Source organism: Muscardinus avellanarius (genome assembly GCF_963383645.1).
Source record: "Muscardinus avellanarius genome assembly, chromosome: 6".
NCBI classification, from domain to species: Eukaryota; Metazoa; Chordata; class Mammalia; order Rodentia; family Gliridae; genus Muscardinus; species Muscardinus avellanarius.
Window position 1 is genome coordinate 138,774,117 of NC_137791.1, and position 18,824 is coordinate 138,792,940.

Here is an 18,824-nt window from a genome sequence, read left to right on the forward strand (position 1 = left end):
GGCGGCCTGGTGTGCCCTCCCCAGAGCCGTCTGGCAGGGGCCAGCGACACAGGGAGCGTAATCTGCTCAAGCCCCTGCTCCTGGCCCCGGGCACCGAGGACCAGGTTCGCTGTAGCGGTGGGCAGCGGCTAGCAGCTCTGCTGCCTTTAGCCCTCAGGTCTTCCTCCCAAGGGGACCACACAGCAATACCACAGCAGTACCTGGGTGGGTGGTGGCCCACCGCTGCACCTGCCCCTGGTGCATTTGTAACCATTTTCCCAGTTGTGAGGAAAATTGTTTCCAGTCTTGTCAGTGGACGCCCTGGGTGGGCGGCCTGTTGAGGCAGAAAGGGGTCCTTGGAAATAGCTCTGGCACAGAACCTGCCCCGGGGCTCCTGGTGGCAGCAGAGAGCAGGCCTGGGTGGGGGCATCTGGAGCGGGGAGGCTGTCAGGATGTTGGCTGAGTGGCTCTGTCTCCATCTGCGGCCCTGCTGGGGTCTGTAGTGCCCAGAGGCAGCGTGTGTCTGCCTGAGCCCCTCCACGGTTCGTTTTGAGCCCTCTACCCTCAGAGCAGGGCAGAAGCCTTTCTTTAAGGGTTTGTGTCAGGGCCCAGGACTCCCCAGACCCCGATGTGCCCAGAATTCTTAGACCATCAGCTCTGCTCCACCCAACACTCGGGGTTGTGCCCCACCTCTGCCCAGCAGAGTCCACCCCAGGTATTCAGAATGGCCCTGGGCCAGCCATCCTGGCGGCTCAGCCATGCAGGGTATTCTCCATCCGCCCTCCCTGCCACCAGCACAGGCGGGGACTGGTGCTAAGAGGTACATACCCATTGCTCTCTCCGTGATCCCCGCTGTTCGCACAGGCCGGGCTTCACTGGGCCATGGGGACCCAAAGGGGTATCACAGTGTCCGTAGAAAGAAACTGGGACCAGAAGAGCTATCGCTTACGTCCTCCATCTTTGCGCACCCATGTCCTCATGGGCCACGTGGTGCTCAGTGGCTGAGAGTCTGAAAACCACTGCTTGGGCCCAAGTCCCTACCTTACTGGGAAGTGGCCCCCACATGCCACGCCTGCCGCCCTGCTGTGGGCCAGCTGGCCCAGGAGGAGAGGCCTGTAGCCCCATCTTGGCAGTGATGGCAAGCTTGGGTTTCCGGGTGGGCAGGTCACCAACCTGCCCCCACCCACTGCCTGAACGGGGGGGGCGGGGGCTCCTGGCCCCGGGGCAGCAGGCCACCGTGGCCCCATCTAGGGTGCTAGGGCAGCTTCTGTGCCAGAGCCTGGGGCCTGCAGGGGAACTGCTGGTGCGGTGGGTGCATTCCAAGCCCCAGGCTGAGAGTGGATGGGACCCTCACTCACCTGTCCTCCGGTGGGGCTGTGCTGTGTCATTCTGTCATTGTAATATAAATACAGATTTTTATACCTCGCCCTCTGGCTTCCAGTTCTTTCCATTGCTCTGCGTGCCCCCTTCCCTTCAGCCTCTGGCTAGAGGGCCTGAGCTCACTGGTACTGGCACTGTCCCACCCTGCAGCCTGGCCTCACTGCCCCATCCTGAGTCCCTGCTTTCCAGGAAGCCCGACAGACGCCACCTGTTCGCAGCTCCTGGCCTAGCCGTGCGCTTTCCCCTTCGTGGGCTTCATGTGGGCCAGGTGCACTCTGCACAGAGGTTGCTGTTCTTAAGGCTGCACCCTGAGAACACTCCCTGGGCCCATCCCAGAGCATCCTAGGCCTCTGCTGGGAAACTGAGGTTCAGGAAAGGTACACGGTGCCTGGCCAGGGCGCAATGGGCTGGGCCTACCTCTTCCAGGCCCTCAGGTTCCCGTCTAGGTCCATCTCCATATTTTTATAAAGATGTTGGATGGATTATCCCCAGCTTCCCCAAGTGGGATCCTGCCTGTATGCCAAGCTTCACCCATTCTTCTTGGCAGCCAGAGTGACCCTGAAATAGCCCTACTGCCTCCTCCCTGGGTCCCCATCACCCTGCAGTTGAACCCAAGTGCCTGCACTTCCCGGTCTTTCCCCTCAACCCAGGCCACCCCCATAATCCTCTCACCTCCTCCTGGACCATAGGCTCAGCCCAGGCTCAGCCTGCACTGGGGAGTAGGTCCTAACATTTTTGCCAGAATTATGGCCACACAAATTAGGTGCTGGTCTAATCTGGGCTAATCGCTGGCAAGGCCTTTCCACAAGGTTCCCTCCTCCTTTTCCAACCCCCAGCCAGGTGGTCAGGGCACATTTGCCTCAGGGAAGCACACCAGCCCACGGATCTTTCCAGCAAGGGCTGTGCCATTTGGCTGGGGAGCTGACTTCTCCTCTGCAGCCTGACAGGCCCTTAGAAGACCCCCTCCCCAGGGCCCGTCTCCCCCATACTCCACCAGCCCATGTGGCCCTACTCCTCTGGACCCCAAGGCCCACCGCACCTACCACTGCGGTGACCTTCCTGGTGGTACTGACCCAGGCCTGCTCCTGAGTTTGGGGACTGAGCCTTCCCCGTCATTATGTGGATGTTAACATGATGGAAAAAACAAACTTGCCCCTCCCTGCCCTCTTCCGACCTGTGGTGTCAGCCAGGTCTGCTGCCTTCTTAAAGAAGAGATGCCACGCTATTCCCATCTTCCAGGACGAGCTCACTGGCCCCAAGCACACCAGCTCCTGTGGCCCCTCTGCCCTTCTACGCTCCCACGCCGCCTGGGGCCAGCTCTCTTCTGCGGTTTGTCACTTTAAAAAAAATTTTTTTTTTTTGGTGGTACTGGGGGTGGAATCCAGGGCCTTCTACCTCCGGGCTATACTCTCAGACCTATTTTATACTTTATTTTGAAACAGGGTCTCACTAAGTTGCTGAGAGCCTCACTAAGTAGCTGAGGCTGGCTTCTAACCTGTGGGATCCTCCTGTCTCGGCCTCCCAAGAGCGGGGATTACAAGTGTGCGCCACCACGCCTAGCAACTGTTTGTCACTTTATGACTGCAGAATCAGGCTTCTAACACATGTCTAAGAATGTCGGCCCCACTCCTCGTTTCTTGGAGAAGACAGTCACCATCTCTTTTGAGAATTGTTATCTACAACCAATCTTTAACACTGCATAGTTACTGGCAAAGTTTAAAAATAGTTAAAAAGACATCACCCCAAACCTAAGGTACTTTTTAATGCTTACAGGAGAAGAGGGGCAAAAATAAACTTATAACAGGGTCCTTCTTGGCAAAGAGCAAAAGAGCCCTCCTCATCGCCCCGTGTTAGGCCTGGTCAGTCCGTTATATTCCCGTGGCCTTGATCAGGGGAAATTAATTCCTGGGCCCCCTTCCCCTTTGGTTGTTGTTGTTGTACTGGGGGTGGAACCCAGGGATATTCTGCCTCTGAGCTAGTTCCCAGCCTTATTTATTTATTTATATTTATCTTTGTAGTACTGGGGATGGAACCCAGAGGCATTTGACCTCTGAACTACACCCCCAACCCTATTTTTTATTCTTTTTTTGAAACAGGGTCTCACTGAGTTGCAAAGGGCCTAAGTATCTGAGGCTGTCTGTGAACCATGATCCTCCTGTCTCAGCCTCCCAAATGCTGGGATTACAAGCATGCACCACCAAGCCCAGCTTCCCTATGTGATTTTTTTTTTTGGGGGGGGCAGGTCCGGGGATGAAACCCAGGGGCATTCGACCTCTGAGCTACACCCCCTGCCCTGTTTTTGTATTCTTTATTTTGAAACAGGGTCTCGCTAAGTTACAGAGGGCTTCACTAAGTAGTAGTTGAGGCTGGCCCCAAACTGCGATCCTCCAGTCTCAGCCTCCCAAATGCTGGGATTGCAAGCGTGTGCCACCATGCCTGGCTTGTATTATTTATTTTGAAGCAAGATCCCACTGAGTTGCAAAGGGCCTCACTAAGTAGCTAGACTGGCTGTGAACCCAGATCCTCCAGTCTCCGCCTCTCAAATGCAAGGATTACAAGCATATGCCACCACGCCCAGATATTTTTAGTTTTTTTTTTTTTTAAATAGGGTCTTGCTAAATTGCTGAGATGTGTCTTGAACCTGCGACTTCTGTCTCAATTTTTCAAGTACTGGGATTACAGGGGTGCACACCATGCTGAGTTTAACTTTATATTTTTATAGCCTCAAATACCCTTCAAACATAACTATGTTTAGCAACTCAAAATAAGATGGAGAATTTGTAGGACAAGAAAGCATCCAGGAATACATGGGAAAAGTGGGTTTCTGGAAGGTGCTGGGGCTCAGATCTCACCCCTTGCTCTATGGAATCAATCATCTACAAAGTGGCCCAGTGTGTCTGTGTGTGTGTGTTTCTGGGAACTATGTGTGTGTGGTGTGTGTTCTTCTGGGAATTGAACCCAGGGGCATTCTACCTCTGAGCTACAGTCTCAGCCCTATTTTATTTTTACTTTGAAACAGGGTCTCACTAAGTTGTGGAGGGCCTCCCGAAATTGCTGAGGCTGGCCTGGAACCTGCAAAACTACAGTCTCAGCCTCCCAAGTATTGAGATTACAAGCCTGTGCCACCACACCCGGCTTAAGGAGCCCCTTATCTTTGTGTGTAACTGTCTCCTCTGCTTTTCTCCATAGTCTATAAATAACCCTAAGTTCCTTCCATTTAAAACAAAACAAAACCGAAATCCTCCCCTCAGCCCTGGTCTGTGTCTTTGTCTGTCTGTCTGTCTGTCTGTCTCTGTCTCCCTCGGTCTTTGCCTTCTCAGCAGAATTTCTTGAAGGAGTCTGCACAGGCTGCATTTTCTCTGGCCAAACCCACTCAGCCCAGCTCGAGCCTGCCTCCAGCGTGTCTGCAGGGGTCCTCCTGGTCCAGCCCACCGGGTTCCCCCTCCTTGCTGGACACCATTCCGTAAATATTGACCCTGTAATGTTTGTTTTTCAGATCATTTTAGGCTTTACTGACTTTTTAAAGAGGATAAAAAAGTAAAACAAGTTAAGAATTAACAGCAACTTAACTATCTGCCTGTAAACATTTTTTCTTCTCCTAAAACCATTAAAAAATAAAAAGTCGCCAAAGACTTCTAGTCACATTAGACTAGAACATTGCCTAATAAGCCACCTTAGGATCATTTACAGTTGTCGGGAGGGGAGTGCTTACTATTTACTAATGATCGAAGCCCACACCTTGCAAATGTGTTAATTTGAAGATTGGTAAACTAAAATGATTTTCGTCTGGTAAAGCTGCAAACGTATTCTGTCCCATACAAATACGTTCTGTGCAATACAAATGATGACCCCAACGTGTGGCTTCACCGGACCACATCACATTTAAAGGGGTTCTTTTTTTTGTCTTTTTTGGAACCGGGGATCGAACCCAGAGCGCTACACCTGCAAAGCAGGCATTTTGCCACTGAGCTACATCCCGGCCCCTAGAAGCAGCCTTATTTCGGCATTCTTTGACTGCCTGCGGTGTTTCTGGCAGACCCTTTGGAAAGAACGTTTCGTCCTGAGTTAAATACGTCCGTGACACACACCCACTCCCTGCTCACGTGCCTTACTTCGAACGTTTGAACATGGGCCTGTGGGGGAAGTCGTGTTCTGCTTAGAGGTTAGGTGAGGGCTTGGGAGTTAAGTGCTTCTGCAAAATAACGTCATCGTAAAAGATCCTCCGGCCATACTCACTAGCCTCGGCGGCCCGGCCCTATCGCGGGTGCCAGGCGGGTCAGCTGCAGGGAGCGACAGGATGGGTCAGCCGGACCGTCGGGCCCAGGAGGAGGGTGACACCCAGATCGTGACTCCGGGTACGGGGGACTGAACCGTGGACGGCACCCGAGGTCGGACAGCGAGGCCACGCGGGAGAAAGGAAGCTGCTGCGGGATTCTAGACCCGCGGACGGGTGGGGCGGAGTGCGGAAGGGGTCTCGGGCCAGGGAGCCAATCGGTTTGCTCCTGCGAAGGGGCGTCCGGTAGGCGAGCCAATCAGCTCACTCTGCCCGGGCTGCGCGGCCGGGGGCGGGGCGGTGTCCTCTCGGCTCCGCCCCACAGCTCGGCCCCGCCCTCCCCAGCCTCACGCGTGCGCAGACCTCCCGGGACACCGCCCAGGTCTCCGCGCGCGCGCGTCCCGGCGCTCCCGTGAGGCCGTGCGAGGCAGCGCCTCGCCATTGGCCGCCCCTGAGTCGGCGCGGGCTGGCGCTGAGGTGAGGGCCGCGCGATCTGGAGCGGGCCCTGGCGCTGTGGGAGGGCCGCGACCCCGACCGTGTCTGCGTCCCCTACCTCCTTTTGGGTGCGCGAGGAGCAGCCCGGGACCAGGGGCCGGGGCCGGGGCCTCGGGGCGGCGGTGAGGGAGCGGCGGGGCCGGGGCGCCTGGGGGCCGGGCGCGGGGTGCCGTGGGCCCCAGGGCCTGAGGGCCTGGCCGGGGTCCGCAGAGCGTGCCGCGCCTGCGGTTCGTGTAGCTGTGCTCCACACCGATCCGGTGGCTTTTGTGAAAAAAATTTAATTTACGTACAGTGTCATAACTGGATCGCCCCAACAACAAAACAAATAATCCAGAGAGTTTGGGGCCAGAGTGTCGAGCATATTGTGACTTCGTGGTTTGGCATAGGCCCTATGCAGCGGTGCGTTTGTTAAAAATAAAAGCTTCAAGCCGGGCGTGGTGGCGCACACCTGTAATCCCAGCCTTGGGGAGGCTGAGACAGGAGGATCTCACAGGTTCGAAGGCAGCCTCAGCAACTTAGGTGTTTTCAATAAAGTATAAAATAGATCTGAGAGTATAGCCTGGAGGTAGAAAGCCCCTGGGTTCCACCCCCAGTACCACCTAAATAAATAAATAAATGCTTGAAAGATAGGCGTGGTGGCGCACACTTGTAATCCCAGCATTCCGGAGGCTGAGACAGGAGGATAGCTGTTCGCGGACAGCTTCAGTTACTTAGTGAGGACCTTTGCAACCGTGTGAAACCCTATTTCAAAATAAAGAATCAAAAACAGGGCTGGAGGTGTAGCTCGGAGGTAGAAGGTCTCTGGGTTCCATCCCCAGTACCACACACAAAAAAAATTTATATATATTTATATGTAAAAATTTTTAAAATGATATATTTTTACTTGACTACTTGGTTTTTTGGTACTTATCAAATTAAGGTAGTTCTTACCTGGTTTTCTTTGCACTAGATCTAATCTGGAAATTGATTATTGCAAACTTGGCAAATGCTGATTCAGTCCTTGAGGTAAATATTTAGTTGATTTCTTCCTCAAAAATTGCCATACTTATTTGTTTTGTTTTCTTAGGAAAGGCGTGAAAAAGAGGCTGTTTAGCTAGGTACATGGTGGCTTGGGTTTGTTTGGATCCACTTTGGATTAAAAACTGAATAACTCAAATAGGTATGAGTCATCCCAGGACTTGGGAGGCTGATACCTGAGGATTACAGCTCCTGCAATTTAGTGAGGCCCTCAGCAATTTAGTGAGGCCTAGTTTCGAAATAAAAATAGGGCTGGGGTTGTAGCTCAGAAGTAGAATAACCCTGGGTTCAATCCCCAGTCCCCCCCATTCCCACATACATGGCTTAAAATGTGTATTTTAAGCCATTTTATTTTTGGAAAAAAACTAGTTCATTGTTAATTAAGCTATCAGTATTGTAGTATTTAAGAAATACCCTAATTGCTTATGTTTTTCTTATTCTTCTTCAAACATTGCAGCTACAGTTTCCTTTAAGTTAAATGGCTCCCAAATATCATATTTACTAGTATCATTTAAAAACACATTCATCTTATGTGTGGTCTAATATTTGTTTTCTTCCCCTCTAGGAAGAATTATAATAGATTTCTTAAACTTTTCTCTTTCTCTATGGACTTATGTAAAAATTAGTTTTTTGTTTCTATTTGAATTTATTTTCTAAATATCAACATCATAAGCCCATACCATATATTAAAAACTGAGGTTTTTAAACCATGAGTTGTGGAAACGACTTTGTTGAAACATTAAAAAAAATTGGTTATCCCAAAGCTGAGGTTCTTAATGGAGAAGATTTTGACTGGCTGTTTGAGACTGTTGAAGATGAATCCTTTTTGAAGTGGTTTTGTGGCAATGTGAATGAACAGAATGTATTGTCTGAAAAAGAATTGGAAGCGTTTAGCATTCTTCAGAAATCAGGCAAGCCCATCCTGGAAGGGTCAGCATTGGAAGAAGTTCTTAAAACCTGTAAAACTTCTGATTTGAAGACACCTACTCTGGATGATAAAGAACTAGAGAAATTAGAGGATGAAGTTCAAACTCTGCAGAAATTAAAGAATCTAAAAGTTCAGCGACATAATAAATGCCAATTGATGGCTTCAGTAAGTAGCCACAAATCTCTGAGATTGAATGCTAAACGAGAAGCAGCCACTAAGAAACTGAAGCAGAGTCAAGGACTTCTAAGTGCTGTGAATACTAAGCTCAGTAATGAACTTCAGGCTCTTGTTGATGGAGTTACTAAATTGATGATGTTCTTTAAACATTCCAGTTTAAGTCAAGGGACAAATCCAATGGTGTTTTTATCTCAGCTTTCCTTGGAAAAATATCTAAGCCAAGAAGAGCAAAGTACAGCAGCATTAACTTTGTATACTAAAAAGCAGTTTTTTCAGGGTATACAGGAAGTGGTTGAAAGTTCAAATGAAGAAAATTTTCAACTTTTAGATATACAAACACCATCTATTTGTGATAATCAAGAAATCCTTGAGGAGAGAAGACTAGAGATGGCTAGGCTACAGCTGGCGTACATCTGCACTCAACATCAGTTAATTCACTTGAAAACAAGTAATTTGGGCTTGAAATCAAGTATAAAATGGCTGGAGGAGAACCTTCCTAACCTAAACAGCAAGGTAAACTTAAAAAAATGAAACCAGATTCATACTATAACTGTTGTTAGGAATGTTTAATTTAAAGTTGCTATTAGCTCAGTGCACTGGTGCAAATCTGTAATCTCAGGTGGGTGAGGCAGGAGGATTGCAAATTTGAGGCCAGCATGGGCAGTTTATCAAGATCCTGTCACAAATGATAAAAGGGGTGGGGATATAGCTTCATTAAGACCCCCAGTTAATAACCCCCCCACACTAAGCCCCCAGGTATGGTGGTGCATGCCTGTAATCTTGGGAGGCTGAGACAGGAGGATCTCTGTTTGTGGATAGCCTCAGGTACTTAGAACCTCTGCAACTTAGAATTTGTTTCAAAATAAAGAAAAGTAGGGCTGAGGTGTAGCTTGGAGATAGAATGTCCCTGGGTTCCATTCCAAGTACAGCAAAAAAAAAAAAAAAAGGGGGGGGGAGATCTAAGCTGGGCTAATGGTATACAGCTGAGACAGGAAGATCACAGGTTCTTGGCCAGCCTCAGCAACTTAGGCCCTCTGCAACTTATTGAATCCCTGTTTCTAATAATAAAATAAGGCTGAAAAACAACAAAAATCCAAAGAAATTTCAATTTTTAATTTTTTTTGTGATGTGTCAGTGTTTTGTACAATTAGATCCTCATAATAATGGAGGCCAGAAATAGTCATTGTAACTCCAGCCACATTATCAAGTTTATTCTAAACAAAATGCTTTAATTTGCATTGTGAATACATACTGAACTGAACTCCTTTTTTTATGATATATGGTACAAAGATAATTGCTTAATTCTGGGTACTCTACTGTGTTAACTTTGATCATAGCATAGTATCAGTGAAGTTATTTGGAAGTTCAGTAAACTAAATTCCTGCTTCCTTGTTTACAATGTATAGATGTATTGTCTATGCTCTTGGAAAGCTTGGTTTCTAGGTAGTTTACCACTAGATAGTTGAGTAAAATTGTAACTTTTCTGAATCTGAATACCAGCACCAAGTTAGTTACTATAACTGACAAACTTTAGAATAATAGAAGAAATCATGTAGTTATGTGTCTTAAAATCAGTTGACTGGCTAGGAGAATACCTACTGAAATAATGTTTAAAAAAAGCAAATAGTATTTTTACATTCATTAAGTAGTGTGCTAATAATGTCTTTGGTGGCATAAAATAAGCATGTCAAGATCTTATTTTGGTAGGTGTGTGTGTGTGTGTGTGTGTGTGTGTGTAATATTAAAGCTTAGTAATTCATACTGATCTTATTTTTGACTCAGTATATATTTTTCCTTTTTAAATTACCATTTTGGCTTATACTAATATGAAATTAGTTTTTATTTGTTGAGTATGTTATCCGAACACCTAAAATAGAAAGTGAAAATAAATTTAAAACTGTTTTAAGTTTAAACCTAGAGTTTGAAATTAAATCACCCTACCCCTTTTTTTTTTTTTTTTGGTGTAGGCTGTTGTCAAAGAAAATTTGGACGTTAAAATTAATAGCTTAAACAGTGAGATTCTGAAACTCGAAGAACAAATCACCTATATAAAAAACAAAAGTTTGCCTGCTGTGGTAAAAGAGAATGCCCAGTTATTGAATATGCCAGTTGTAAAGGGAGATTTTGATCTGCAGATTGCCAAACAAGATTACTATACATCAAGACAAGAATTAGTTTTAAATCAGCTGATAAAGCAAAAGGCATCATTTGAACTTGTACAGTTATCATATGAAATTGAATTAAGAAAACATTGGGACACATATCGTCAGCTTGAAAATTTGGTTCAGAAACTTCGTCAGAGTAACATGATGCTCTACCAGCGATTAGAAATGTTAACAGATCCATCAGTCTCCCAACAGATAAGTGCAAGGAATACTATCGATACCAAGGATTATTCTACTCATAGGTATGTCTATTTCATTGCTTCTTTAGTATTTTTTTAATTTTGTTTTTGTAAAATACTCCAGAGAGTTCAAACTAAATTTGTGGGAGCTTGGAAAATTGTTTGTACTTCATTTTTGGCCTTCTGCATTTCTTTTATATGATTCTTTTTCCTGTTTAATTTTCCTCTCCTTTTCATTTATGTTAGATCTGAATGTAATTACTTTAGAGTTGAGGTAGGTGGACTGGAGGAATTAATAGATACAAGATTTTACTCCCCTTTGGACACTATTGTTTAATACCTTATTTTAGATTTGGGGCAGAAAGTTTAGAATCATAGGTATTGGAAGGCAGGGATGACTACATTTGGAGAAGGTGGCAATAGAGAGGGAAGACTTTATTTTTGTATCTGGCCCAATGAATCACTAAGAATAACTGTTAATTCCCAAACTTTTTCTAGATATCTAGGCAATCAGTATTGCCCTGATACTGAAGTTGGAGAGTTTAAGTAGTAGACTTCAAAGATGTGGATCCTAGCTGGGCGTGGTGGCACACGTTTATAATCCCAGTACTTGGGAGGCTGAGACAGCCTCGTAGGTGTGAAGCTAGCCCTAGCAGCTTAGCAAGGCTTTCAGCAATTTAGCAAAACCCTGCTCCCAAATAAAAAATTAAAAAACAAGATTGAGGGTGTAGCTTGAAGATAGAACTCTAGCCCTTGGGTTCAAACCCCAGTACCAAACAAAAAGAAAATAGATCCTTTTTGTCATAGATATGTGGAAGGTGTTGCCTTAGATCTTTTCATTTCCTAAATTTGCTATTAATGTTCAAAGTGTTAAAATGGTTTCGTGGCTCATCAAAATTTTAATATATCAACCAGACTGACAAAGTTGGAATAGTGAGTAGCTTTTTATTGTATATGCTGTACATTATTATTATTATTATTATTTTTTTTTTTTTTGGTGGTACTGGGGTTCCTGGAAGCCCTTCTACCTCTCCGGGATACACTCCCACGGGCTACACTCCCAGACCTATTTTTTAACATTTTTATGTGGAAACAGGGTCTCTTAAGCCAGCGAGGCTGGCTCCGAATCAGCGCCATCCTCCTGTCTCCGCCTCCCAAGCGCGGGGATTACAAGCGTGCGCCACCACGCCCGGCTATTATTTACATTTTTAGTTTTTCTCTTAATCTCATCACAATCCTGTAAAATAGGTAGGTATTAAAATATAGGAGTTAAGTCAGAGATTGGTTTGCTCTGCAGCTCACGTAATAGAATTCAGACCTAGGTCTTCTGTTTGAAGTTCATTTCATTGTTGTAGCTACTCCGTCACAGTTGTATTCTGTACGAGAAATGTTTTCTTGGATCACTCCTAAAGCATACTCTGAAGTGGGTTAGTGACAGTTAAAGTGAAGGCTTTTACATCTAACACTTGGAAAAGGGAGAAACTGGGAATTCAAATGTAATAGAATATATATTTCTGTACTGAAACAGTAGCTTAGTCGAAATGGTTTTAGTTGCTTGATTCAGAAGCACATAAATTACTATTTTCAGTTGTTTCTTAGCAATCCTTCAAATGCCCTAATATAAAGGACTATAATTTGGAAAACTACTAAAGAATTTTCCCTATAATTTTTATTTTTATTTTTTAGGCTTTATCAACTTTTAGAGGGAGAGAGTAAAAAGAAAGAATTGTTTATAACCCATGGAAACCTGGAGAAAGTGGCTGAAAAATTGAAACAGGAAGTTTCTCTAGTACATGATCAATTGGCAAAATCCGCTCAAGAACATTTTCTCTTTCTGTCTCAACTGAACAGTGATGTGGATGTGCTTTGTGATGCTTTATATCAAGGAAGAAATGAGCTTCTGCTCAGTGATCAGGTTGGTATTTGCAGTAATAATCAAAAATGCTTTGGACAGCTGGGTGTGGTGTCACATGCTTGTTACTCCAGCATTTGGGAGGCTGAAACAGGCAGGGTTTAGGGACAGCCTCTGCTACTTAGTGAGGCCCTTTGCAAACTCAGTGAGATCCTGTTTCAAAATAAAGAACAAAAAATAGGGCTGGAAGTGTAGCTCGGAGGTAGAATGCCTGAGTTCCACCATCCCCAGTACTGGGGGGAAAATACTTTGGACAGATATGGTAGCTCAGGCCCATAATCCCATTTATTTGGGAGGCTGAGACAAGAGAGTCTCAGATTTCAAATTTGAGGCCAACCTCAACAACTTAATGGGACCCTGTTTCAAAATGATAATACACACACACACAAAAAAAAATAGGGCCAGGGGTATAGCTCAAAGGAGACCACAAAATATAGATAATAATGTCAAAAAGACTTGATCTTTGAAAAATATAGTTTAAGAAGTATTATTCTCTAGAAATGGCATCTATGCCGGGTGTTAATCAGTCCTTCTCCTACATTGTAGTTACCAGGGAGTCTATTGAAATGGGGATTCCTGCCTTGTTGCAGAGATTGAGTAATCTGGAGTGATAAGAGGAATTGGTATGTTCAAAATAATCACCCCAGGCTATTACAATGTTTACAATTTTTTTTTAAAGTCTGGGGGTGCCAGGTATAGTGGCACATGCTTGTAACCCCAGTATTTGGGAGGCTGAGACAGGAAGATCACAGGTTTGTCGCCAGCCTCAGCTATTTAGTGAGAACCTCACAATTTAGTGAGACCCTATTTCAAAATAAAGAGTAAAAAATAGGGCTGGGCATGTAGCTTGGAGGTAGAATGTTCCTGGGTTAAACCTCCAATACCACACATACACAAATAAGTCTGTGGTCTTGGGGGATTAGCTTAGAGGTAGAATGCCCCAGAGTTCAGTCCCTAGTACCACCAAAAAGAAAAATGAAAAAAAAGAAAGCTATGAAAACTTACTAGATTGCTTGAAATGCTAAGTGAGGAAATTGAACTTACTAAAAGGAAAGAGTCTCTGGGTGTGGTGGGCACGCTTGTAATCCCAGCATTTGGGAGGCTGAGACAGGAGGATCACGGTTCGTGGACAGCCTCAGCTACTTAGTGAGGCACTCCATAACTTAGTGAGACCCTATTTCAAAACAAAGAATAAAAAACAGGGCAGGGCGTGTAGCTCAGAGGTCAAATGCCCCTGGGTTCCATCCCCACACCCTCAAAAAAAAAAGGAAAGAGTCGCTGGGTATGGTGCACGCTTGTAATCCCTGCGCTTGGGAGGCTGAGACAGGAGGATGGCACAGGTGCAAAGCCAGCCTCGGCTACTGAGTGAGGCTCTCAGCAACTTAGTGAGCCTGTTTCCAAATAAAGTATAAAATAGATCTGGGGGTATAGCCTGGAGGTAGAAAGCCCCTGGGTTCCGCCCCCAATACCACCAAAAATAAGTAAATAAATAACAGGAAAGAGTCTAGCATGGTCTAGGTTCTTGAGCAGGAGAACTGGATAAATCAAACTGGTTTTGTTGAATGTTAAATGCAATTCTTTCTTGTAAAGCAATATGAAAAAAAGAAATGGAGATTTTTGTCAGTAATTTTTTTTTTTTTTTTTTTTTTTTTTTGGTGGTACTGGGGTTCCTGGAAGCCCTTCTACCTCCGGGCTACACTCCCAGACCTATTTTTACATTTTTATTTGGAAACAGGGTGTCCTAAGCCAAGCGCGCAGCTGGCTTCGAACCTGCGCGATCCTCCTGTCTCAGCCTCCCAAGCGCGGGGATGACAAGCGTGCGCCACCACGCCTGGCTCAGTAATTCTTTTTTATTGGTCTTTATTTCAAGACTTTCTTTGTACCTGTATCTAGAGTAATGACAAGTTAGGCTAAAACAAAGTTTAGTTAGTTAAGTAGAATATAAAATCCATGAGGAAGGAAGATTTTGTTTATTCTTGTATCCATAACCCCTAAAATAGTACTTGGCACATTGTAGGCATTAAGTAATATTTGCTGAATATATTAGTACTCAGAAAATTTATATCAAGTACTATTCAAGAAGTGAGTGCTTTTTTTTTGTACTGGGGTTTGAATCCAGGGTTGTTCTACCTCTAACTTATACCCTGGCAGCCCCTTTATTTTTTATATGAAAACAGAATTTTACCAAATGGCTGAGTCTGGCCTCAACCTGTAAACCTTCTGTCTCAGCCTCACAAGTACTGGGATTACAGGCATGTGCTATTATACAGGCAAGAGTTTGCTTTGGATTACTTAAAATTACCTGTCAGAAGTTGATAACAAGCCAGACATGGTGGTGCACGCTTATAATCCCAGTACTTGGGAGGCTAAAACGGGAGGATTCCAGTTTGGCAGCCAGCCTCAGCCTCTTAGTGAGGTTATCTACATTTTAGTGAGACCCTGTATAAAATAGGGCTGGGAATATAGCTTGGAGGTAGAATGCCCCTTGGGTTCAATCCCCAGTAATGGGAAAAAAAAAAGTTAACAGCTAAAGGTCTGAGGCCAGCCTCAGCAACTTAGTGAGACCCTGTTTCAAAATAAAAAGTAAAAAGGGCCCGGGGGTATATCTGAGAGGTAGAATGCCCCCTGGGTTTAATCTCCAATACCCCCCAAAAGTTACAGTTAATTTTACATGGAATCTATAAACTTATTAGATTTTAATTGCAGTTTATCTATTTATCTATCTGTCAGACTAAGGATTGACCTCTGGGGAATTCTACCTCCGAGCTATGCCTCTAATGTTTTTTATTTAAACAGGATCTCACTAAGTTGCTGAGAATCTAAGTTGCTCAGGCTGGCCTCCAACTTGTGGTCCTCTTGTCTCAGCCTCCCAAATCTCCTTGTGCCCAGCTCATTGTGATTTATTTCTTATTGCTCAAATTGTGAAAAGTTATTAATTTAGTCTTCCCTTGTAAGTTTATTTTAAATTTGTAAAATTTTTTGTGGTACTAGGGATGGAACCCAGGGGTATTCTACCTTTGAGCTATGCCTCCAGCCATATATTTTTATTTTTATTTATTTATTTTTTTGAGGGTCTGGGGATGGAACCCAGGGGCATTCGACCTCTGAGCTCACCCCCTGCCCTATTTTTTTATTCTTTCTTTCTTGTTGGAAACCAGGTGTCACTGAGTTGCCGAGGGCCTCACTAAGTAGCCAAGTCTGTCCACGAACCGCCATCCTCTGGTCTCAGCCTCCCAAATGCTGGAATTACAAGTGTGCGCCACCATGCCCAGCTATTTTTATTTTTTATTCTTATTATTTATTTATTTTTTTTTTTGGTGGTACTGGGGGTGGAACCCAGAGGCTTTCTACCTCTGGGCTATACTCCCAGCCCTATTTTATATTCTTTATTTTGAAACAGGGTCTCACTAAGTTGCTGAGAGCCTCACTAAGTAGCTGAGGTTGGTTTCGAACCTGTGTGATCCTCTTGTCTCAGCCTCCCAAGTGCAGGGATTACAAGTGTGTGCCACCATGCCCGGCTTATTCTTTATTTTAAAACAGGGTCTCACTGAGTTGCAAAGAGCCTCACTAAGTAGCTGAGGTTGCCCTTGAATTGCAATCCTTCTGTCTCAGCCTCCCAAATGCTGGGATTACAAATGTGCGCCACCACACCCAGTTTATAATTGGCTTTAAGAATAAATTCTAGGCCGGGCATGGTGGCGCACGCTTGTAATCCCTGCGCTTGGGAGGCAGAGACAGGAGGATCGCGCAGGTTCGAAGCCAGCCGCGCGCGCTGGCTTAGGAGACCCTGTTTCCAAATAAAAATGTAAAAATAGGTCTGGGAGTGTAGCCCGGAGGTAGAAGGGCTTCCAGGAACCCCAGTACCACCAAAAAAAAAAAAAAAGAATAACGTTCTTGCCAGGCATGGTGGCACAGGCTTGTAATCTCAGTACTTGAGGGGCTGAGACAGGAGAATCATAGGTTCGCAGTCAGCCTCCACTACTTAGTGAGGCCTACACAATTTAGTGAGGCCCTGTTTCACAATAAAGAATAAAAAATAGGGATGGGAGTATAGCTTGTAGGAAGAATGCCCTTAGGTTCAATCCCCAGTACCAAAAAAAAAAAAAAAAAAGTTCTTAGCTAGGTGGTAGCACACACCTGTAATTCTAGTACTTGAGAGGCTGAGACAGGAAGATTGTAGATTCGAGGACAGCCTCAGCAAGTAGTGAGACCCTGTTTCAGAATTTAAAAAAATAAAATAAAATTTGGCTGGGGGTGTGGCTCAGAGGTGGAATGCCCCTGGGTTTACTGGGCGTGCGGGGGGGGGGGGGGGATAAAGTTTTTTTTACTTCAAACCATTTTTTTCCTCTTTTAGGAGTTAACAGAACAGTTTCATCAAGTTGAATCCCAACTGAATAAACTAAATCGTCTTCTTACTGATATTCTTGCTGATGTGAAGACAAAAAGAAAAAGTTTGGCAACTAATAAATTGCATCAAATGGAAAGAGAATTATATGTATATTTTTTAAAAGACGGAGACTATCTGAAAGAAATTGTGGAGAACTTAGAAAACAAATCAAAGATTAAGGCTGCTTGTCTTAAAGATTGAAAATTACTAGAAGCTGAGTCTACTACACGAAATGTTTAAATGTTTTATGTATTTGTAGGAATGTATATGTAATAAATACTACTGCATTTGAACATTAGAGGTCAAGTAACAATTTATTTAATGAATTTAGTATTAGAGGTTGAACATCCCTAAACGCTCCAAAATCTGAAACTTTTTTCTTTCTTTGGTGGTAGTGGCATTCAGCCCAGGGCGCTACCACTGATCTACATCTACCGCTGACCTACACCTTCAACCTTTTTATTTTTTTATTTTGAGACAGGATCTTGCTAAGTTGGTGATGCTAGCCTCCAACTTGTGATCTTCCTGCTTCAGCCTCCTGAGCTGCTACAATTAAAGGTGTGTGCCACCATACCTAGCCCAGATCTGAAACTGCCAGCTAAGTGAAAAATTACACATCTGGTCTCATGTGACAGGTGTCAGCCAAATACAGATGCACTAAAAATACTTATAAAATTATCTTCAGGCTGTGTGTAAGAGGGTGTATGGGAAAAATGAGTGTATGTTTATATTGGATTCTGTCCCCAAGATAACTCACTGTATATATGTATATATTCCAAAATATGAAACATTTTTGTTTGGAGGCATTTTGGACAAGGGGTTTTCAACCTTTATTAATTTTTCATATGTTTGTATAAAGTACAGTGCTTTTTATGACTTTATTACTTTCTTGGTGGCTCTTCATACTGGTAAATTTTTACCTAATGGAGAAAAAGTGTTATAATGCAAATATTTTTTAATACAGTTAAATTTTTTCCTTACTATTTTTAAAAATAGAAGCTGTTAAGTATTTTTTTTTTTAATGTGTATAACTGTGATTTGGCATTTTAAAATCTACAGACCTTAGCTGGGCGTGGTGGCACACGCTTGTAATCCCCGCGCTTGGGAGGCAGGGGCAGGAGGATTGCGCAGGTTCGAAGCCAGCCGCGCGCGCTGGCTTAGGAGACCCTGTTTCCATTAAAAAAAAATGTAAAAATAGGTCTGGGAGTGTAGCCCGGAGGTAGAAGGGCTTCCAGGAACCCCAGTACCACCAAAATAAATAAATAAAATCTACAGACCTTCATACAGTAAGGGTATTACTTAAGTTTTGGTTTCTGAGGCTTCATTTGAGGATGTTAAATAGAAGATTTCAGAAATACTAAGTTTAAGTTGTGTGCTGGTCTGTGTAGTGTGATGGATTTTCTAACAATCCCACGTGGAATATAAGTCATTCCTTTCTCTGCATATTTGTGCCATGTTCCTCTTCCTGACTGTTAGTGACTCGGCACCCTTGTAAACGATCACATGTCGATTCAGTGCTTTCTGCTGTTATCCATTCCCCCATGGAAAAGGAGGGACTACTACATAGGAAATAACTAAATTCCCTTATAGTTGATTAAAGTCAAATTCTGCTTCCTAAACAGTATTTCCCCTGGAAATGTAGATGTTGAGACTGAATGTTCCTTCTTGTACCACAAAGTATCAGTACTCTACTGGCCATTCCCACTGGGGTTGTTGTTGTTGTTGTTTGTTGGAGATTGAATCCAGGGGCATTTTACCTCTAAGCTACACACTCAGCCCTTTTTCTTTCTTTTTTTTTTTTTTTCTTTATTTGTTCCTTTTTTTTTTCTTTTTGGCACTGGGGATCCTTTTTATTTTGAAACATGGTCAGGCTAAGTTGCTGAGGATGGCCTTAAACCTGTGATTCTCCTGTCTCAGCCTCCCAGATACTGG

The 18,824-nt window shown here is 44.4% G+C and overlaps 1 protein-coding gene across 1 annotated transcript; it reads left to right on the forward strand.

The window, feature by feature from the left end:
* Positions 1-7,853: 7,853 nt before the first annotated feature.
* On the forward strand, positions 7,854-17,093 carry HAUS3 (HAUS augmin like complex subunit 3; the record flags this gene model as incomplete). Its single annotated transcript, XM_080697601.1, has 4 exons — positions 7,854-8,762; positions 10,217-10,656; positions 12,280-12,508; positions 16,860-17,093. The coding sequence occupies 4 exons, from the start codon at positions 7,854-7,856 to the stop codon at positions 17,091-17,093; spliced, it is 1,812 nt and encodes a 603-aa protein (XP_080553727.1).
* Positions 17,094-18,824: the final 1,731 nt, after the last annotated feature.